Source organism: Megalobrama amblycephala, linkage group LG14 (genome assembly GCF_018812025.1).
Source record: "Megalobrama amblycephala isolate DHTTF-2021 linkage group LG14, ASM1881202v1, whole genome shotgun sequence".
Lineage (NCBI taxonomy): Eukaryota > Metazoa > Chordata > Actinopteri > Cypriniformes > Xenocyprididae > Megalobrama > Megalobrama amblycephala.
The window spans coordinates 6,072,918-6,096,184 of NC_063057.1; the positions used below are offsets into that span (position 1 = coordinate 6,072,918).

A 23,267-nucleotide genomic window follows, 5' to 3' on the forward strand; every position below is an offset into this window, starting at 1 on the left:
ATCTCTACACAGTACTAGATCTAGATATTGGACCATGGGTGGGTCTCTGTGTAGTAATTACATTTAGTATGTTGCATATGTAAGAACATTTCTGAACGACTCTAAACAGGCCCTCTGTGTAGTTTCCTGGAGAGGAGAATTAGTGGTACTCCATACTGGTACTGTGATCCACTCCAGGTTTTATTTTCAGCTAGTACTTTTTATTTTTGTGGCAAAGGTTCAGACTATTTGCACACACTCACTAAAATTTAAAAATCCAGCTGTGTCAGGTCACATTAGAGCATCATTTTAATATTTTTTATGTTTTATATGGGAGTATAGGAGAATTGCATTGATATCCTGATTACGGACAGACATTGGGATCTCATAAACTTATGATACTTAACTTGATTTTGTTTAAAACAAAACAAATAAATCGATTAAAATTATTATCTGTCTTGAATTTTTTTTATTGCCCACAATGTCTCACCACAGAGTCATACAAACATTTTTTTTATAAAGTGCTTGTAAAAAATAATGGGTGATAGTTTTTTGGTTTCACTGATAATTCACGTGTTTAATCTTTAAGACCTGACTTTCTGGGTCCAGTCAAACTGACCTACTTGTGCTGAAGCTTTCTAATTAGCCAACTCTCAAATTATTCAGCTCATCTTTTCCAGCTTTGGCATGTCATGTCAGTTGCAGGTTATATAGGCAGCAACACTGTGAAGGAAAGATGAGTAACAGTAAATTCAGCAGTGACTGAATGACTGGGCTTTTCCACGGATCTTGTTGCACTGAAAAGTAGATTGCTTTTTATTATTTAAAGTAATATATCTTCATGTAATAAAATCTTGATGTTTAAAAATTCTACTGTTATATAGCCTACTCCATTTTAACAATGCAAAATGGCTTTTTTGCACATTAAAGGCAGGGTAAGAGATTTGCTTAGGACCATAAAATGTTCGTCCAATCATTGCATTCGGTCCGAATGCAGTCAGGTGGTACAGGTCAGTGCTCTTTAAGTTGTTTATGTTCATTATTATTGTAATGTTATGTGCTTTGAGACATGAGGTAGTTTAACACCGTCTTTCGTGACTCTTTTTGCTCCTTGCTGTACTCGTTGACGTGTTTTGGAGGGCTTTGATAGTATGCTTTCAAAGATAGCTCGCGATCGCTCCCAGGTTCATTTATACTCCACACATACTCCATTTATCAATAAGAAATGGAAAGTTTGCTCAAAACTGACTTGCCTCTGTGTCCACAAGATGGCGCAATTGTTCCACAGTCATTTCAGACTGCAAGCTTGTGGCTCTGACCACAAAAGCGGTCATGAAACAGTAAGCGCACTCTTCTCTTACATTAAACCGCAACCCAATCTCAGACACCCATCTTCCCTCCTCAAATGAAAAGGGCATCTTTTGTATCTACATTATTATACAATATAGATCAGTCAAAAAAATAATATTCTGATTTACTCACTGACAAGTCTTTCCAAACGCCCCCTGTAACACAAAAGCATTTTATCAGTTTAATCAGATATAACGTTTTATATTCATTAAATTTTCCTTTTTTATCTTTTGTGATTGTTGCATGTTGTATACATTCCTCATAACAAAGAGCCAAGCCATGCTGCACTATTTATAAAGGTGGCTGCGCATGCGCAACGAGAGCGCTGCTCCTCTCCCATCAACATGAGTTAAATAGGCATAGAGCGCGAGAATACACCTTACAGACAACACGGCAGGGAAGGAGTGAATGAATCTATTAATAACTTCTGCGTTACATTTAATATGAAAGCATGCGCAGGATATGGGACGTAGAGTGAGTGAGCGAGGTGTTAAAGGTGACATTCCCATGGCCAGAACCAGCGCGCACGGGCTGCTCTGCCAGAACAACAGCAAACTGGACACTTTCCTCAAGAGAAACACCAGTCGGGATGTGTACGAGCGGATCCGGGTCTACGAGCCGTGTGTGGTGGTCTCGGGGTCGGTGAAGAAGGTTTTCATGCATGTGATCTTGACCGATGAGCGCGTGTATCTGAGCGAGTATCACCCGCGCGCGCTGCGAGAGGCGCTCAGCTTCAGACACGTCACGAGCATCGAGCTGGTGAGAGCAAGATATATAGAAATATTAATGTTGTCATTTCATCTATCAATATAGAGTGCCACATTTGCATGTAGATTGATTAATGCGTTTACTCAAACAGCACAAGCATAATACAGTAGCCTAAAACACAATTTAGTGCAATAACAGTACAATAGAATGCAATATGCACATTAGTAGTATATTAACAATAAAAAATAAACAAAATAGACACTATATAACCACCTGAAAAGTTGCATAGATAAATGTAAACGCTGACTTCTCTGTGCACAAATTCAAATACAAAATCTGTATTGCAAAATTTATTGTCATAATTTAACTTGGGCATACTACTCGTCTGAACAGGGTTCACATGGTCCTGAAAAAACATGGAAATATCAGGGAATTTCAAAAGTGTGATCACCAGTCCTGGAGAAGTCATTACAATTAATAAAATCCTATAGATGGAAATATACATTTGTGTTGTGACGCTTAAGTCAAAAACATTTTTAAGCTAGAAATTACTCTTTTTGAGAGCAATCTTCTTATCCAGTCATCAAAAATGATTGGAAAGTCTTGGAAAATCATGGAAATAAATCAGCTAAGAAATGTGGGAACCCTGTTTGAAGCATTTTACAGGGCAATAGTCTTATTTTTGTATATTTGTTAAACCTAAATTACTCATTGCATGCCATTAATAATTATGTAATATTATTTACTTGTTATTTATTTATCAGTTTTAAATCATACGCTGAGTCAATGTGTTCTAAATGTCAGATAAAGCACGACTGTCTTCTAAGCTGCGGTACTGCCAAGACAACGCTAATAATAGTGAGGACGTTAACTTATCCTGTCATGTTAAACTGCTTAAAGAAGGTTTGTTTGGTAAGCTTATGCACTTACACAGCTCAAAGCATGAGTCATGGAACGTTTCGGCACTAGAAGACTGTAAAAGACGGACGGATGAAGCTTGTAAATGTCACAATGGCAGAATTACCAAGGAAAGACAGTTTATCTCTTAGGAGAAACTGCATTATCTAATACAATAATACAATATATGCACATTTTATATATAAATATACATATTAATGATGCTAATTGATTATTGATGATTAGACGTTATTAAAAGGTCATTCATTCCCACTTCAAGTGGCTTAAAGGCCCGTTCACACCAAGGATGATAACTGTAAAGATAATGATAAAGATATAGTTATAAAAATCCTTCTCAGTATTAAAGAATAGCAGAGTTCACACCACAGCTATAACGATAACGGCACAGAGAAACAATATCGTTGGAATCACTTTCAGAACGATTTTATCCAGCTCATGAACGATAAAAACATTGACAGCCAATCAGAATCTAAAATTTAAAGGGTGCGAGCATTCAAAGCGGCAGAATAGAATCAACAACAGAACGATATCGTTCGCTGGTGTGGACGCTAATATAGTTATCGTTATAGTTATTATTCTTGGTGTGAACAGGCTTGATGTCAACACAAATCTCTATCTTTTCCTCACAGATCAACGATTTGCCCGATTTCCTCAGTGGACAGGATCGTGAGCGTTCAATGCATATTCGTGTTGTTCATACTGTAAAGAATACTGGGAAAAAGAGCAAAAGACCCAAAGGATCCAGCAAAAATAAGCCAGAATGCCCACCATCTCCATCGCAAGGACGGAACTCGAGTGCCCGTCATTCTCTGGAGGGTAAAAAAGCAATTTAATTAAATCAAGAATTAATAATTAATCAGGAATTCATTAACTGCTCGCAAGCATCCTGACAGCACACGTACATCTCAGAGATGTCTATTTGATGTGCGTGTTTACATCTGGAAGATGTATTTTTTAGAGTGTTTGCACATCTGCAGTACGTCTCTTAGACGTGTCCTTAAGATGTTTATGATTTAGAATGTATGTAAAACTGACGTCTTAAAGACTTTTCTCAGATGTTTGTACACAGCAGATGCTTTCCAGATAGACATTTTGCAGACGTATATGAGCTATCTGACAGCATAGCTATTATTAGAAGCTCAGAATTCAGACCATTTTTCCTTCGACAGTGTGATCAAACTGTAATCGCATTAGTAAAGTCCCTGACCTGCGCAGCCGGTATGTGTGTTAATCCATGAGCTCTTTCACCTGTCCAGATGAAGCAGCAGTACTGACACCTGCCTAACCCACATTGAACTGCGTGTATGTGTCAGCTGTGAGTTTTACGTCCATCTTAATCGTTAGGATATGTGCGCCTGACACTTCGGCATTGAGATTTACTCTGCCTGCACATAGGCAGTGCATGAAAGCTGATTAACCAGTTCAGGATAAACAGCTAAACGAGGTTATCTCAAAGAAACAGCACTGTGGACAAGACGCACAAGGACACTCAGTAATTATACATCATTTAATCTGTGAATGAAGAGGATTCACTCGTTGTGCAATTTGTTCTATTACTTTAATAGGTCAATGGCAAACTTTTTTTTTTTTTTTTTTATGTTTTATAGTTTATTGCGTTTTCTTATTTGCAAACAAGCAACAAAATGAATCATACATATTCTCAAACTTTAAAGGGGACCTATTAAGCCACTTTTTACAAGATGTAAAATAAGTCTCTGGTGTCCCCAGAGTGTGTATGTACATTTTATAGCTTGAAATATTCCACAGATAATTTATAGCATGTTAAAATTGCCACTTTTTGGGGGTGAGCAAAAACACGCAGTTTTTATGTGTGTCCCTTTAAAGGGTCATGAAACCCCCCTGTTTTAGCCTGGTCGTTCACACCTCTGAGCTGCAAAAACTCAGTAAAAATGGGCGTGTAAAGCTCTGGAAAAGTGGGAGTGTAGAGGGGGAGAAGAGGGGAGAGAACAACCAATGAAGCACAGACATAGAACACACTCATTATACACAATAATGAATATTAATATATGAGCACGGAGAATATGACAACAAACTCACAAGCACAAGGGAGAAATGCGAAAGAATATTTAATCGGGTAATTATAGGCTACATTGATTACATTTACAAGCACTGCAGTCTCAAAATCAGTCTTTTGTCTATTATAATAATCGTGTCGTCGCGTTCAGATAGGCTACACCACTGTATCAGTGTCCAGTTTGCACATGTAATTCATTTGAAGAAGACTTGATGAAATATGTGTGCATAACCACACCGTGCTGGTTAATGTTTGGTGCAGGAGAATGTGTGAAATAAAAACTTTAAACACGGATACTTTATTCTGTATGAACTATGTGCCACGTGGCTAGTGTTATTAAACTCATCGCGGAGCTCCGCGCTGAAACCGGGCATATGCGCGCTCCGCGTGTATAGCATAATAACAGTCGTATTTTTCATGTGTTCTTATTCAAACTCCAGTTCTGACCGCATCGCGAGCAAAATACAAACAACACACGTACTGTGCTGAGGGAAACATAGCCTACGGCTTGCGTGTTTGAAGCAGGAAAGCTAGAACAGGCAGAGGAGAATGAGCCGCACTTTTGTGACATTTGAATTCTCTGCTGTAATGCGATCTCATGTGAACATATTTTCCATTTGTGCTGGTAGATTACAGCAAAACAATCCACATGCACACAAACCTCTGCTCTGGTCGCATCTCAGGAAAACACATTGTGTTGTAGCACTGAGGAAACGAACACCAGCGATATGTATCTGAATGACAAGAGACCGAGGCGAGAGAAGTGATACTTCCTCATGCATAATACTGCAATTATAATCATATGCATACTACATCGCAGTGGTTGGATTAAATGAGCTTTATGTCATGAATATATGTCAAGAATCACTCGAAACGGTCTACGTCAGCATGTTCGACCATGCCCATACTTGGACCGAAAGTACACGATGATGTCAGATTTTGTGACGTTGCTCCGACTCAGCTTTTCAAACCGGAAGACAGAAAAATCGCTCTGAAAAATGCAAAAATAACTAGCCTGACGTGGTCATACTCAATTCTAGTTCGAATATGAGTCTGATACTGCTTCATTGGGCTTTGATTATGGAGGCGTATTTCAACCAATCCAGGAAAGACCTCAATTGGATAGACCTACAACCAATCAGAGCTACAGAGTAAGTGACGTATGTTGAGCGACGCATAGTTGTCAACAGAACTCTTCTTAGCGACCATCGGAGCCAGCTGATAAATCAAACTTTTGCCGAATCCCGTAGGAAGGACGGCAAAGACATTTCCCATCGACAATGCCTTGATCGCGGTCCTCTGTTCCTTTTTTAAAATTAATGCGCTGTCGATATCTTCTATAACGGACGCAATGGCGGAATCTACACTTCTCAGTTCTTCAACAGCCATCATTGTTGTAAACTAATTGACCTTTCGCAAAGACCCGCCGCCCTTAGTTACTGTTGCTTTGTCCGACAAGCCGTGGCGCTATCACGCCACACAGAGTGGAAAATACATCGCGGAGCAAAGAGGAAACTGACAACACATCGACAGACGAGACAGAGCAGGTTACTTATGATATTAAACAAAGTCCCAGCTTTCAAACTGTGTAGTTATTAAAAAAATTCAAACAATAAAAACCGTTTTGTGGCTCTTTAATGGGTTGTGACCATGACCGTGACAGATTGCTGTAGCGCCTCAGCTCAAGAGGCTCGTGAACCGATCATCTCTTCCTACTAGTCCATTTATAGCATCAAATAAACATGAATGAACATGAGAATGAATGTTGTTTCAAACGCGGAAAGATGTCAATATGCACAATTTTTCAAGTTTAACTCCACCGAGGTTAATCTTCTAACTCCTGACTGCTTTGTCGGACAAAATGGCGGATGCGGCGTTCTGATTGGTTAGATCGCTTGTCAATCAAACTCCCCAAGCGCTCTTTGATGACGTGGCTGATTACGTTTCTGGTGATAATCTGTCAATCATCGCCCTGACAATGTGATTGGTCCGAACAGTTTCTGTTCGGGCATAATTACTCCTCTACGGATCGAGTCCAGACCGAACTCCCCGACCTCAAAATGTTGTGGGCGGGGCTAAGTTCGGCTGGCATCCAGGCTAAAAAATAACTATTTTTCACTTATGAATAACATTAATGACTACCTTTAGTGTTTTCAATGATGTGCAGCCTATACATATCTGTTTACATCTCAGAAAAAGTGTTTTGGGGTTTCATGACCCTTTAAATGCAAATGAGCTCCTGGGCCCCTTTTTGAGAAGAGGGCGAAGCTTCAAGAGCTCATGCTCCAGCATACCAGTGTAGGACAGATTGCCAGAACACCGGCAAAAACAAAATAGGACAATCTCACACACTGAAAATGTCAGAAACTGTCAGTAGTTGTGTTCAGAACCGGATTCATTAAAAAGACCCTCGTTTGAGAAGCAGTCCTGTGCAAAATGATTTGCGCAAAAGTATAAGACTTTACTGATTTTCTTCAAAACATTTCCTTCGAAAATTAAATTTAACCACAATGTCCTCAGTGACTCAGATGGCGGGAGTCTATGGAGACTCTTATGTTCATTGGTCACTTGTAATGCTTCTTTGGTGGAGACATTGTACAACTCCAGCTACAGAAATGGCGTACTGCTGTTTGTTTGTTTGTTTGTTTTATTTGGATCCCCATTAGCTTTAGCATAAGCTAAAAGCTATTCTTCCTGGGGTCCTGTAGTCTACCATGTGACAATACAATTTATGATATACACCATACACACCATACGTACAAGACATTACACTACATTGAAAAAACATATTACCGTCACAGGCTGTGGGCGGGGCTTCACCCTACAATAATGTCATCGTAGAGGGGAATCTGAATCCGCTCATTTGAAGAGACTGCTTTTGATTTATGGGAATTATAAAAAAAAAATGAGTGAGTGGATTTTTACCATTATAGGCTGGTTGTTTTCACACTGCTGACACACATCAGTGTCCAAACACCTTATAAAAGTGTCTTTTGCATAATAGGTCCCCTTTAAACAAATATCACAGACAAAGTCGCACACAAAACCATGGCAAAAAATTAGTAAAAATAAAAAAGTAAAAAGTCTATTTTAGATTAAATACATTTTTCAAGGTAAAAATCACAGATTTTTGAGTGATGACATTTAACTTTTAGTTTGCCTTTTTTTTTTCAAAAAATGTTGTCAAATAAATACCTAAAAGTGCCCCTGTTATGCTTCTTCAAATATTACCTTTCATGCAGTGTGTAATATAGCTGTTTGTGAATGTAAAAGTTTTAAATATCAAAGAGCACGACAAATAAAATTGTGAACAACATCTACTTTGACTCTCAAACACTGTAGTTGTAACTGAGGCCTGGAAGAGTTTGTTTCATGTTGTTCATGTCGAGAAGATGTCGTTTTCTGTGCTGCCAAAGCAAATCCACTTTGCATGCACTTCCAAAGGATGATGACTCGAGCTCGAATCAATATGGTAAAACTGACGCCATCATTACCGTTCATATCACTGTGTATCAAGTACTGAGGAGCGAACCGTTCATACGCTTTGAGAAATGAGGAGATACTGCAATGTATATTATGAGAAAATGAAAGGAACCTTTAAAGTAGCATAATAGGGGCACTTTAACCAAGTTTAGTGTTTTGTTCTTCCCTCATATTTAAAATATTTTAAAAATCTAAAATATTTTCCTCATATTTTGATGGTTTAATCAAACTTGTACGGTCATTATAAACAAATATCCCCTCTTGACATCACTTTTGGCCACTACTGCATATTCAAATAATTGCTGTATAAATTGCAGTTGTTGGACAAAAAAATGAATGTGACATTGTTTGCTGTTTTAAAGTTAAACACCATTATGAATCTTTTCAAGTAGATGAAGACATAACTATGTTTTCTTATGATTCTGCAGGAATGAGTCATGATCTCCTGTCAGGAACGTCGTCCGAGTCCTCCAGCTGGAGAATCTCTCCCACATCAATGAGGTAAAGCCCTCTCAGTGTTAACAGCCTCACTTTCAACCATCACTACTGCTGTGTATTTGTGACCATCACAATGACCCATTCAAAGTGCTTTATCTCCACCGCACAGCTTTTTACTGCATCTGACTCTACAATGCTCAGAAGGAACAGTCTCAGTTTTGAAGAGGAATTTGCTTAGCAACTCGAGCTACAGCGATCATATTAAACAAACCGGTGTGATAATAAATGCAGAGATATTCTGAATCCCACTGCTCTATATCTCACAGGGCGCACAAGATCTGTGTGTGTTGTGCTTTGTTGCTTAGAGACTAAATTGATTAAGTTTTTGTCTGTGCTAAACTATCAATGATACCATAGGCAATATGCATTGATTTAAAGGTCCAAAGGAATTGTTTAACATCACAAAAAAGTGACATGCAACAAAAAGCATTAATTAGAGCAACTTAATGGATCAAAAAGTAGAAAATGAATGAATAATAAGCTGACTCTTTTATTTCACTATAGTCGAAAGTATTCAATAATACTAGTACACTATTACGCTCATGGCTGGTTTCTCAAAACAATCCTCTAATTCTGACTTCCTAAATGAGGAGCAGAGGGGGAATGTTGGCCTAGAAACTCACTAGAGAAGAGAAGCAGAGAAGACAGGACAGAAGCAGCAAATAGAGAACGACAGATCAATAGACTGTGTTGTTTCCTTTATCTTTTAAAGTGTCCCTATTATGTTTTTTTTTGTGCATGATAAATGGAGTTATTGTCTCCCAAAAGAAAGAAGCGATTCTGAAGTGCCTGAAACGAGCCGTCAGTAATTCCAGTCTTACTTCCTGAGTTAGGTTCGACATGTCGAGAAGACGCTGTTTTCTGCGCTGCGAAAGCAAATTCACTTTGCATGCACTTCCAAAGGATGATGACTCGAGCCTGAATCAATACGGTAAAACCAACGCCATCATCACCTATTGTAGGAGACTCTAAAACAAAATTAGCAACCTTTAAAATAGCATAACAGAGGCACTTTACTATAAAAACATACTGAAACTTCTGGAACTATTTTCAGTATCTTTAAAGGTAACTTTTTTGTTGCAATTTGCAGAGCATGTTGCTCTCTGTTGCAATGTGAGCCTCTGAACAGGAAATGAGGCAAGAAGAGAGGTCGCATTACATATGCATGTTTAATGAACGCAGAAAAAGAAAAGACGGATCTTGTAAATTAGTTTTGTGTTTGCTGTTTCATGTTGGTTTTGTGGTTTTCTTGTTGTAGAAGTAATGTTTATTAACATATATTCATCAGTGTTATTTTAGTATTATTTATATATTATTATAGTTTTAGCTTTTATTTTGTATTTTTAGTTTTCATAACATTTTTAGTAATCTGTTATGCTTTTTGCCAATTTTATTATTTTGGGGGGTTTTTTTATATCAATTTTAGTTTTCAGTTAGTATTTTCACTACTTCAACTAAACTTTTTTCAGTTAGTTGCAAAGGCAACATTTCTAATTTCAATTTAGTTTACGTTTTTCATTGAATATTTATATTTTATTTTATTTCAGCTTTTACAAATAACAAAAATGCTTTTTAGTTTTAGTTGACAATAACAACACTGCTGTTCACAACGAAAGCTGCTAGATTTTGAAAACAACTTTCACATGGTTTCCAAAACTGATATCAGTTGCAAACATGATGTGTAGTCATGCATTTTACACTGTTGACAGTCCATGACTTTACAGCAGTGAGCAGGGGACGCAGAGGGGGAGGCCACTGGCGTCATTCACACTGTTGCCAGGGCACAAGATGAGACGGAAACCGCCAACCAATAAATGTCCAATTAAAAAACCTTGTTTGTCTCAGCAAAACATGCCAGCTTGATGTTCTTAACGACACGTGTTTATGGATTGACGAAGAACGGGAGATGCCAGCCCTCAATGCTACTATATGTTTGTGTTCATCAAACCTCTCCGAGACTGTTCTGAGAACAGTGTGAATGTGTGATTTTTCTCAGTAGCACTGTAATGTGCCTCTCAGCTCCAGTCGAATCCTACCCAAGGGAGACCATTAGTTCACGTTCAGCACATATTTGTGAGCACTTGCAATTCGTCTGAAGAGACACACGCGTAACCACATGGGAAGTGCTATAAACGTCATTTAAAGCCAGCTTTTCCACAGTTTAAGCATCATTTGAAGGGTTTATTGAATCGGTGGTTACACAGAGATGGTCTGTAAGCGTTTTCAGATGAAAAGTAGGTCAGTGCACCTCAAAAAAAGTTTGTGGGCATTTTCCACTTGGGAAATTGTGAGAATGTTGAGGCATATGGAAAGATTTTCTTTTTTTATCCTGCATCCTATTAGAGGAGATTGAAATGGGATGATGATGATGATGATGATGATGATGATGGGGCATGAACGACATTGTCTGGCATCCAAACCTTGAAGTTCTGTGCTAAACTGAACTTGTCATTTGCTAGCGCCTCCTTGTGGTTATGGTGTGACAGTGCAGCTAGTTTGCGGCGCTGTAACAAGTTGCTTTCATGCTTTATCAAAGGCTCTAGTAAATTATACAGTTCAGAGGAACTCTTTGAAGACATCTGTTTTGATTATAAAAAGATCTCTTAGATCAGCCTGTTATGAAGTATTTTTTATTAGACAAATCTGTGTGACAAATACAAGATGATTAAAAAAAAATGCATAGTTTAAAATTTTCCTTTGACTTTTAACATGTTAGGCCACATATTAAACACATTTTATTTTTAACGTAATATTATTTTAAAAGTTTGAATATCATAATATTTTATTGGGGTTTTACCATCTGACAAGCTAAAATGCCTCCCCATTAGTTTTTATTAATATTTTCTGTTTTTATTTTAATTTTAGTTAATTTTTGTTGTGTTTTTGTCACTTTTGTTATTTATAAGTATAATAACCCTACTTGCCATGTCATAAAGTTTTTAAAATATTAATATTATTATTTATTTAATATTATTATTATTAATAATAATACTACTTTAATGTTCATATTTTAAAACAAAACCGCTTCCCTAAAATATTAATATTATTTGTTTAATATTATTATTATTGATAATACTATTAATATAAAATTCATATTTTAAAACAAAACTGCTTCCTTACATTTTCATCTAAAATAAAATGTTTTTCATATTATAAAACAACAACAACAACAATAATAATAATTTTATTCCAGTGTTTTGACTAGATTAAGATCTTCAGATCTTAATCATCTTGACATTTTTGACCAGCCCTAACAAAAAAATATCTTTGTCTGTTATAGTGATGGTGGGCTGGAGGAAGAAGAGGGCAGCGTCATTCCGAAAAGACGTTCAGCTTCCTGTCCAAACCCGGATGTATTGGGTCTGGGTCTGTTTAATAGTTCCCCCGCTCATTCCTCCAGCTCCAGTGTGACTCCTCTCCCCAGCATCACAAATGATCAGCGACGGACCTCTGTTCAAGACCCCGTGGAGTTCTGTCACAGGGGTTCAGTTCTGACAAGAGTGACGAGGAGGACAATAACAGAGAAGCAGATGGAGGAAGAGGAAGATGAGAAAGAGGAAGAGTTGCACCTTTATGCTGTATCTCCATCGTCTCGAATATTCCTTCACCTACAGAGCTCTTGGAGCAGCTATATCATAGTATGTGTGTGTGTGTTTGTGGAGACCATTTCTATATCTTAGCTTCTGGGTTTTTTGTGTTTAATGGCCAATGCAAGTCAATCTTGTACGTTGGCCATTTTCCACAGAATAACCTCTTTCGGGTCAAACTAGAAGCTTGTTTCTGCCATGAAATAAAAATAAAAAAGGTAATTGCGACTTTTTGTCTCACAATTCTGACTTTTTTCTCAGAATTGCGAGATATAAACTCACAATTTAGAGTTATAAAGTCAGAATTGCGAGTTATAAAGTCACAATTACCTTTTTTATTTAATGGCAGATACAAGCTTCCATACAAAACTGACCTGAATGCAATAGGAGGGTTAAATGTTTAATAAACATATAAGCTGCTTATTCCCACTTTTGAAATACCTTGTCCCATGTGTTTATTGTTTTGTTTTTTTGTAGAGATCAACTTTGTTGCTGGACCCAGTGTACAGGAGGAGATGTGGCATATCCTCCTCTTCTCTTCAGAAACAGAAATATCACAAGATCAGGTCCTGCTATATATCTGCTGTATGCTGTATCTATCTGACTGAACTATTCATATTTCTGCATGCAGGCCATGTAAAATGCATGCTAAGAAAGTGTCCGCTCATGTGTTTCCAGCTGGGAGCGGACGTGTCACTTGTTCAGTCAGTTGAGTGGAGAGCTGCTACAGGAGAGCATCAGTCTGGAGAGTCTGTATTTACTACTGCAGGAGCTGCACACGGCCACATACCGCAACCCCACCATCAAAAAACTCTTCTGGAGGGTAAGATGCAGCTGTATGCATTAGTATTTACAGGAACGGTTCTTCCAAAAATGAAATTTCCTCTCTTATTTGCTCCTCAGTCACCTGACCTTTATCCATTCCTGGTGAAAACTCTGGTTGAAAGCTCTCAGGGCAATCAGGAAGGAGTTTACACAGCTGACAGACTTCTGTAAGCATCATTATAAGAAAAGCAGACATGCTACTTGTCATGTAACACATGAACATGTAACTTGAGTTACATGACAGTCAGTCAAGCTAAACTATCTATGTTTAAGAGTTAAACAACTCTTAAACTCAACTCACCAAGCACATTTTCATGATTGGTGCTGTAATTTTCTGTAATGGATGAAGTTGCTGTTGCTTTTTGTTCTGCAGGCTTTGCACTTTAGTGGTTCAGATATTAAGCCTGATGTTCAGGGAAACAGAGACTGAACCGACAAGACTCAGCATGCTGACGGCCAAACAGTAAGTGATTCTACCTTGGCAATAATATCAGTCTGCTCATCAAAGCTTATTTTAATGAGATGTGGGTGCTTTTTGATGCAGAGGGGCTCTCACAGCGGACATGCTGCTAGCTTTAGTGTGTGAGCCGGATCTTCAGCTGCCAGACTCTATGAATGACTCCAAGTCTTCAATTACTAAGGTATAAAAGACAGTCCATAATGGAAAAATGTAGTATTTTGTCTTCACTTACTTCCCAGTGTGAGGATCAGACAAGAAATGGTATGTTTTTTTTTAATGATCAATTAATTTATGATAATTAAATTTAATTTATGATAATGAAATGTCTTTGTGTGTCGCAGATGCAGCGTCTTCAGGCGGACTATCTAGACGCGGCATCCGCATTGCTGTTTGAGGTGGTTGTGCTCTGTCAGGAGGTGAGTAGCACATATATATATATATATATATATATATATATATATATATACACACCGATCAGGCATAACATTATAAGCACTGACAGGTGAAGTGAATAACAATGATTATCTCTTCATCGCGACACCTGTTAGCGAGTTCTCAAAGTTGATGTGTTAGAAGCAGGAAAAATGGCCAAGCGTAAGGATTTGAGCGAGTTTGACAAGGGCCAAATTGTGATGGCTAGACGACTGGGTCAGAGCATCTCAAAAACTGCAGCTCTTGCGGGGTGTTCCCGGTCTGCAGTGGTCAGTATCTGTCAAAATTGCTCCAAGAAAGGAACAGTGGTGAACCGGCGACAGGGTCATGGGCGGCCAAGGTGTGGTCCGATCCAACAGACGAGCTACTGTAGCTCAAATTGCTCAAGAAGTTAATGTTGGTTCAGATAGAAAGGTGTCAGAATACACAGTGCATCACAGTTTGTTGCGTAAGCGGCTGCATAGCTGCAGACCAGTCAGGGTGCCCATGCTGACCCCTGTCCACCGCCGAAAGCGCCAACAGTGGGCATGTGAGCATCAGAACTGGACCACGGAGCAATGGAAGAAGGTGGCCTGGTCTGATGAATCACATTTTCTTTTACATCACGTGGATGGCCGGGTGCGTGTGCGTCGCTTATCTGGGAAACACATGGCACCAGGATGTACTATAGGAAGAAGGCACACCTTCAGGGGACTAGTGGAGTCCAGGCCTCGACAGGTCAGGGCTGTTTTGGCAGCAAAAGTAGGACCAACACAATATTAGGAAGGTGGTCATAATGTTATGCCTGATCAGTGTTTGTATATATATATATATACATATATTGATCAGCTTTACTTGTCTTATTTGTGGTTCAAAGGCTAGTCGCACACCTTCTCTGGGACATTTCCTTACCATTGGCTGGGTGTTTCGATTGCTTAAACCTCATCCATTTTTAGTAAGTATATAACCATTTCATTTTCATGCACATTTGCATGAATCCACATGATTAGCATGCCTATATCAGAACGAATGTTTGAACGTACCTCCCTCTAGAGCTTCAGCTAATGTGATCATCTTGTTTGGTCTTTCCATCATCTCTATCATAGCTCCCGTTTGTTGGATATCAGGCCCAGCAGGTAGTTCTGGTTCTCTCAGACCCGCAGTATCCGGTCAGCCCATCTCAGGCGGTTCTTCTGTACCAGCGATTCCATGTTCTGTTGGCCTGTCTGCAGCACAGCACCTGTTTAAACAAGTACATCAGGACTGGATTCAAGGAGGAGTTCAGGTTCTTCATGAGCTTCATCAAGACTAAATTTTTTCAAGGCTATGACAGGGCTGTCATATATTTTTTTTTAAAAATCCTCTGTTTTTATAGGTACTACGTGAAGACGTCAGGGCTGGAGGACAAACTACCCCATCACTACCCCATCAGTCAGCCCGCCCAACGCCTTCTTTCTCAGCTGCTCAGTCTGGTTCTCCAGAAACCCTGAGATCTGCTGCCAATGTGCATCTGTCTCTATCTTTTTCTTTCTGTCCCTCTCAGATTGAATTTCTTATTTCTGCATAGTAAAAACTATGGAAGCTTGTTTCCGCCACAGAATAAAAAAATAAATAAGGTCATTGCAATGTTTATATCTCGCAATTCTGACTTTATTTCTCAAAATACAGAGTTTAGATCTTGCAATTCTAAGTTGATATCTCACAATTCTGAGTTTATATCGCATAAATACGAGTTTATATCTTAGAATTCTGACTTTTTTCTCGCAATTCCGAGTTTCTCACAATTCTGACTTTATATCTCACAAGTCCAAGTTTATATTTCACAATTCCGATTTTACGTCTCACAATACCGAGTTTATATCTTGCAATTCCGAGTTTATATCTCGCAATTCCGATTTTACATCTCACAATACCGAGTTTATATCTCGCAATTCCGATTTTACGTCTCACAATACCGAGTTTATATCTTGCAATACCGAGTTTATATCTTGCAATTCCGAGTTTATATCTCGCAATTCCGATTTTACGTCTCACAATACCGAGTTTATATCTTGCAATTCCGAGTTTATTTCTCAGAATTCCCAGTTTATATCTCGCAATTCTGAGTTTATATCTTGCAATTCCGAGTTTATATCTCGCAATTCCGATTTTACATCTCACAATACCAAGTTTATATCTTGCAATACCGAGTTTATATCTTGCAATTCCGAGTTTATATCTCGCAATTCCGATTTTACGTCTCACAATACCGAGTTTATATCTTGCAATTCCGAGTTTATTTCTCAGAATTCCCAGTTTATATCTCGCAATTCTGAGTTTATATCTTGCAATTCCGAGTTTATATCTCGCAATTCCGATTTTACATCTCACAATACCGAGCTTATATCTTGCAATACCGAGTTTATATCTTGCAATACCGAGTTTATATCTTGCAATTCCGAGTTTATATCTTGCAATTCCAAGTTTATATCTTGCAATTCCGATTTTATTTCTCGCAATTCCGAGTTTATAACTTGCAATTATGACTTTTTTCTCAGAAATGTGAAATATAAACTTGCAATTGAGAGGGGAAAAAAATCTGAATTGTGCAGTTACCTTTTATAATTTTTATTCTGTGGTGGAAACAAGCTTCCATAAAAAACAGACGCACAGGTATTCTGATTTGTGAAAATGCCTTTGAATGAATATGCTGCACTTTAAGATTGAATTTAAGTTGTATTGTGTCTTACTGTGTGTTGAACAGAGACTGCAGGATTCCACTCTGTTTAGCATATTGCCTTTGTCTACACTCAGGATTATAATCACTGTAATATGTGTAAAATATCAAAGTTTTAATGGGAAGTCAATGCAGAGCACATGAACATCACAGAACATTTAATATATGAAACCATTTATTATATATAAATATAAAAAGATGGATGGCAGACCACTCAATATATGACAATATATGAGACTGATCACAGTATTATCATCTGAATCGTCTTCATACATTTACTGTAAGTAAAGCCACTGGTACGAATGCACTTCTTTATTTTTTGTTGTTGTTGTTGTTTGGATGCATTTTCTCTATAAGACTGTACTGATTTTCAGGAACTCTATGTACCTCAAGGCCTCAAATTAAAAATAACAAATATTTTAAATAAACATTTGTGTCTCTGTCGCATTTTATAAAACCAAATTGTTGAATGAAGATGTGTGTTTCTGTAACTATGAGCACTTTCAGCCATGTAGATTTAAATAAACTGAAATAGTGTTTATAAATGCATCACATGATTGTTATTTTTGTAACATTTTTAAATTAAACATGAACGTTTTCACTACAATGCCACTTCCATCATGTTTAAAATGATGTATTTAAATGATTTTTGATGGCTGACTAATTTCATTGCTAGCATTTTATATATAAATAAAATTATTATTATTATTATTATTTATTATAAATAATTAAAAATATTGTAAAAAGTGACAATTTCAGCTTGACTACAATGACACAATTTTAATATTAAGTGATATTTACCCTGTTTTGTGTATTTCACAATGAGTTTCTTTCTTATACAAAACCCCCTGAAGGTAATGAAAAATAATAATGAAACTTTTTGCCATAATAGATGAATATGATTTACAAAGATTATAGATTTATTTTTATGCACCTGATATTACTGTTCTAATGCAAAGATATATTGTTAAATAAATAAATAAATAAAACAACTATACACTAACTTTTGAGATTTGGGGCAAAATTGTTCCTTGGGTGTTGTCATTTCGGTGTTTATAATTTACCTTTTTTATCATAATTTCAAAGATGTAATTATTCATATTTTTATTATTTTTTATATTTTGTATTGGAAATAAGGGTCTGGGACAAAATCAATAGACCTACTAATAATTTTAATGTAACATTCATTGTACATGCAACAAATTCCTGCGAAATAAAAATGCCAGCTACTGAAGGCACACAAAAATATAATAAGTAACAAATGAATATGATGAGAGGACAGAACGGGAACGGATGTTGTTCGTTTTTGTTGCTACTGGGGAATGTTTTCTAAGACGCACCGGAAACAGCGTGGGGTTATTGAAGCATTCTCAAGATCTTTTGAACTTGTAAGTCGAAGTTTATCTTTGCATTTGTCTTTTTATATAAACTGCGAAGACGATATAGATTATAAATCGTAGGTATAAAGCGTACAATCACCATAGCAATATGTCTTCTAAACGTGGCTAGTTTGTGTAAGTTAATGGCGGGAGATTAACATGTGTTTCTTGATTGGATTTGCTGAAAGCACAATACAGAACAAATCTTAAATGATTAAACTGTAAAATTAATAATGAAGAAATCATATTATAAAGGACGTTTTACCTTGAACTACATCATGGCATTGCTGTCTTTATATGCGGAATGCGAATAAGGCAAATTATATCATTTTCAGCATTACTTTCACCTAGAAAAGCTACTGTATACTATAACTTTAATACTCTAACAATGCCATTTTTCTTTCACAGAGCGAATGACCCTTCAGCAAACATCATAGCACCATTCACCAACTAGAGAAGATGTTGAGAAATGCCTCCGCACAGGTAATAAAACATGATGCAGATGTTTATGTTTATGTTTGTTTATGAGGATATCTGTAGGCTGACTATTTTCACTCTGTCCTGACAGATACTTAAACAGTTTGTCCGACACAGGACCACAGATACAAGTCTGATCTTGGAGAGATGTGAGTATCTGTCAATCATAGTATACGGTCTACTATAGCAGGGGTTTTCAAACTTGATTTAACTAACAATAATAAAAGTTGATTAGATAAATAAATAAAAATATTTATAAATACCAAGGCTGGGTATTGACACAAATTTCACCATTTGATTTCAATTCGATATCAATCAACTTGGATATATATCAGGTACAATACATAGCATCGCTTCATAAGCATAACATATCTAAACTAATGCTGTAACTATACAGGGAGTCAGCTGGTACTACATTATTGAAAGTTAAAATTAACTTATTTGTATACAAATACTTCAATTACACTCACATTTTATAACAATAAAGGGTTACACTTTATTTTACTATTTTCCGTAGTTACATTGTAATTACTCAAATAAGTAGTGAGTACTATTAATTAACTACATGTACTTACTATAGAGTACCATTTAGGGTTAGGGTTTGGATTAGGGTTAGTTACTTGTAATTAAGCATAATTTAATGTTATTACTATAGTAAGTACATGTAGTAACGTGTAACTACGGCACTGTAAAATAAAGTGTTACTTAATAAAGTTATAATACTACCTTTATAATAGCATAATTAAGTTTCTACTCCATTCTTTTTTTTTAAATATAAACAATTAAATGATGGCTGTCGTAAAAATTTGACGTATTTATTCAAACATACATTAATTATTGAAGAACAGTAAAATATATAATGAATATGTAATATAGTGCATAGTATATTTAGCAAAATGCTCATCTCTAGAGTTAATTTTTCTAGCTGACTAATGAGTTAAACAGTGAATAGCTTTTCTGAGGTAAATTTAACATTGTGACATATTGTTTACAAGCTGTTATATTTGCATCTTTCCGCGTTTGAAACACTGATTGAGTGATTACGTGAGACATGATGCAGATTTTGGTAAGTTGTTCTATACGTTTAACATACCTTCTGATGTTCATTCATGTTTATTTTGTGCTGTAACTAGTAATAAAGTGGAAGAGATGATCAGTTAACGTGTGCTTCACGCTGCTGCTTTGCTCGATTTGAGGCGCTACAGTGATCCCTCACATCACATTTAAGAGTGCCAAAACAGTATTTATTCTTTGAAGTTTGTATTAAAATGGGCAAAACTTGAAATCTGAGACTTTTTTGGTACATAAAAATGAGAATCGATTAAAATCGAGAAATCAATATATTTTATCCAGCCCTAACAAATACATTTTACAGTACTATAGTGAGTAGGGGAAAAAAGTAACGTAATAGAAACTAAATATTTCTATATCTAATATTTATAATATTACACTTTTATAATATTAATTATCACTGTATTTAAAAGATTGAAAACCCCTGGTCTACTGCATAATATTATCTGCCTGATGAATTGTGTTTGAAAGTTGCCTGTTTTATATTAAAAGTGCTTGAAGGAAGAACTCATCACTGTTTTCATCTAAAAATTTGTGACCCATTATTGACATGTTTTGTTTGAGGCATTCAGTAATCAAACAATATTTTAATGAAAAACTGTTTTACCTGATAACCAGTATTGTTTTGTGTATAAAAGGATAAAAGTTTTGTACATTTTAAATCATTTTGCTTTTGTTCTCTTTGCTAAAAAACAATGTTTTTGTCTTTTCACTTCCACTCCTAACAGCTATTAACAAAGTGCAGCTTCTTGGGCGAGTGGGGCAAGACCCCGTCATGAGACAGGTGGAGGGCAGAAACCCTGTCACCATCTTCTCCATGGCAACAAACGAGATGTGGCGGTCCGGGGAGGGAGAGCCCACAGCTACAGGTAAAAGTTTAATGATAAATCTGTGTATTTATTATTGTTTCTGTTTATTCTTTATATATTTTATGCACAGTCTATGGAGTGGATCAGATTTACATTTCAGTTTTCATTCTGTATAATACAGTGTATGGGACAAATCTCTAAGATATGATAGTTTTGTTGTTGTTGATGGAAAAAGAGATAATGTTAAAGTTTGTAGGTGACAAACAAATTAATTCTAGTTTACGGATATGCTTTATCTGAGAAAATTTTCATCTTTGTGCAAATATGTGGTCATGAAAATGTAGGGTGGTACTTAAAGGGTTAGTTCACCCAAAAATGAAAATAATGTCATTAATCACTCACCCTCATGTCGTTCTACACCCGTAAGACCTTCGTTCATCTTTGGAACACAAATTAAGATATTTTTGATTAAATCCGATGGCTCAGCGAGGCCTCTATTGAGAGCAATGCCATTGTAAATCTCAACATCCATAAAGGTACTAAAAACATATTTAAATCAGTTCATGTGAGTTCATTGGTTCTACCTTAATATTATAAAGTGAAGAGAATACTTTTTGTTTGCCAAAAAAACAGAATAATGACTTTTCAACAATATAGTGATGGGCTGATTTCAAAACACTGCTTTGGAGCTTTACGAATCGAATCAGTGACTCGGACCGCCAAAGTCACGTGATTTCAGCAGTTTAGCCGTTTGATAGGAGATCCGAATCACTGATTCGATTCGTAAAGCTCCGAAGCAGTGTTTTGAAAATCGGTCATCACAAGATATTGTTGGAAAGTCGTTATTTTGTATTTTTGGCGCACAAAAAGTATTCTCGTCGCGTTATAATATTAAGGTAGAAACACTGAACTCACATGAACTGATTTAAATATGTTTTTAGTACCTTTTATGGATCTTGAAATTTACATAGAGTCATCGGATTGAATCAAAAATATCTCTATGGGTGTAGAACGACATGAGGGTGAGTAATAAATGACGTTATTTTTGGGTGAACTAACCATTTAAGTTTGTTCATCTGGAATTAATTTGATGGTTGTGGTTTGCTATTGGCTGATCTCATGTGAGTGACAGGTTGCCCCACCCTCGCACCAATAAACACTTCATCCAAGAAGAGATGTTGCTGCAAGAGGGAGGGGAAGTTATTTTGATTTAAAAATTACGAGGGAATATGAATTTAAAAAAAAAAATGTGCACGGATAAATCATTTATAATAATACTACAATAGTTCATAAAAAAATAAGAACTGTCCATTTCGTTTCATGGTGACTTTAATAAACTAAGAAAGGTTTTTTTTTTTGTTTGTTTGGTTTTTTTTTTGCAGGAGATGTCACCCAGAAAACAACATGGCACAGAATTTCAGTATTCAAACCAGGCCTCAGAGACGTGGCGTATCAGTATGTAAAGAAAGGGTGCGTTCCCTATTTATTTTTGAGGCATTTGTGAATCTAAAAATAAAACATACTGCTAATAACTTAGGATTAAACTTATTTTCAGGTCTCGAATTCTTGTGGAAGGAAAGCTTGATTATGGAGAGTACACGGATAAAAACAACGTCAGGCGACAGGCAACAACTATTATCGCAGGTCAGACTTTAGTGCTTCTTTACCACAGACTCTAAAAATAACTAAAAATAAATTAACCATTCAAAAACTAACCAAATATCATTTGTCTTTCTCTTTCCACAGATAATATTGTGTTTTTAAGTGAAAACCTGCGAGACCAGTAGTGAAGACGCCTTCCCAGACTTTAGGAACCAAGAGGATATTTTGTATAGCGTTATTCTGCTCACTGACATTAACTCTGAGTATCTTTGTGCCTGCCCTTAAAGGGTTAGTTCACCCAAAAATGAAAATTCTGTCATTAATTACTCACCCTCATGCCGTTTTATACCCGTAAGACCTTCGTTGATCTTCGCAACACAAATTAAGATATTTTTGTTGAAATCCGATAGCCAGGCCTCTATAGCCAGCAATGACATTTCCTCTCTCAAGATCCATTAATGAACTAAAAAATTATTTAAATCAGTTCATGTGAGTACAGTGGTTCAATATTAATATTATAACGACGATAATATTTTTGGTGTGCCAGAAAATAACAAAATAACGACTTGTATAGTGATGACCGATTTCAAAACACTGCTTCGTTAAGCTTCGGAGTGTTATGAATCAGCGTATCGAATCATGATTCAGATTGCGTGTCAAACTGACAAAATCATGTGACTTTGGCGCTCCGAACCACTGATTCGACATGCTGATTCATTATGCTCCACTGCTTCCTGAAGCAGTGTTTTGAAATCGGCCATCACTAAATAAGTTGTTTTGTTATTTTTTTGGCGCTCCAAAAATATTCTCGTCGCTTTATAATATTAATATTGAACCACTGTACTCACATGAACTGATTTAAATATGTTTTTAGGACCTTTATGGATCTTGAGAGAGGAAATGTCATTGCTCCCTATGCAGGCCCTACGGAGCTATCGGATTTCAACAAAAATATTGCG

The 23,267-nt window shown here is 36.6% G+C and overlaps 2 protein-coding genes across 2 annotated transcripts; both read left to right on the forward strand.

Annotated features, from left to right (window-relative positions):
• The first annotated feature begins 1,833 nt into the window (after positions 1-1,833).
• Positions 1,834-16,228, forward strand: lg14h12orf56 (linkage group 14 C12orf56 homolog). The gene is made up of 13 exons (XM_048155207.1): positions 1,834-2,088; positions 3,585-3,771; positions 8,902-8,974; positions 12,252-12,609; positions 13,036-13,124; positions 13,237-13,381; positions 13,462-13,550; positions 13,757-13,846; positions 13,928-14,024; positions 14,185-14,259; positions 15,132-15,209; positions 15,361-15,539; positions 15,630-16,228. Exons 1-13 carry the CDS (start codon positions 1,837-1,839, stop codon positions 15,742-15,744), a joined length of 1,827 nt encoding a protein of 608 aa, XP_048011164.1. The 5' UTR covers positions 1,834-1,836; the 3' UTR covers positions 15,745-16,228.
• Positions 16,229-18,220: 1,992 nt separating this feature from the next.
• ssbp1 (single-stranded DNA binding protein 1) lies at positions 18,221-22,703 on the forward strand. Its single transcript, XM_048155209.1, has 7 exons — positions 18,221-18,358; positions 18,758-18,832; positions 18,918-18,975; positions 20,626-20,766; positions 22,089-22,176; positions 22,262-22,350; positions 22,453-22,703. Exons 2-7 carry the CDS (start codon positions 18,809-18,811, stop codon positions 22,491-22,493), a joined length of 441 nt encoding a protein of 146 aa, XP_048011166.1. The 5' UTR covers positions 18,221-18,358; positions 18,758-18,808; the 3' UTR covers positions 22,494-22,703.
• The last annotated feature ends 564 nt before the right edge of the window (positions 22,704-23,267 follow it).

Coding starts and splice junctions, on each gene's coding strand:
- ssbp1 (XM_048155209.1), top strand. CDS start 18,809: ATGTTGAGAAATGCCTCCGCACAG. Junction 18,833..18,917: donor TGAGAAATGCCTCCGCACAG/GTAATAAAACAT, acceptor CTGTCCTGACAG/ATACTTAAACAGTTTGTCCG. Junction 20,767..22,088: donor GGGAGAGCCCACAGCTACAG/GTAAAAGTTTAA, acceptor TTTTTTTTGCAG/GAGATGTCACCCAGAAAACA.
- lg14h12orf56 (XM_048155207.1), top strand. CDS start 1,837: ATGGCCAGAACCAGCGCGCACGGGCTGCTCTGCCAGAACAACAGCAAA. Junction 3,772..8,901: donor TGCCCGTCATTCTCTGGAGG/GTAAAAAAGCAA, acceptor ATGATTCTGCAG/GAATGAGTCATGATCTCCTG. Junction 12,610..13,035: donor CTTGGAGCAGCTATATCATA/GTATGTGTGTGT, acceptor GTTTTTTTGTAG/AGATCAACTTTGTTGCTGGA.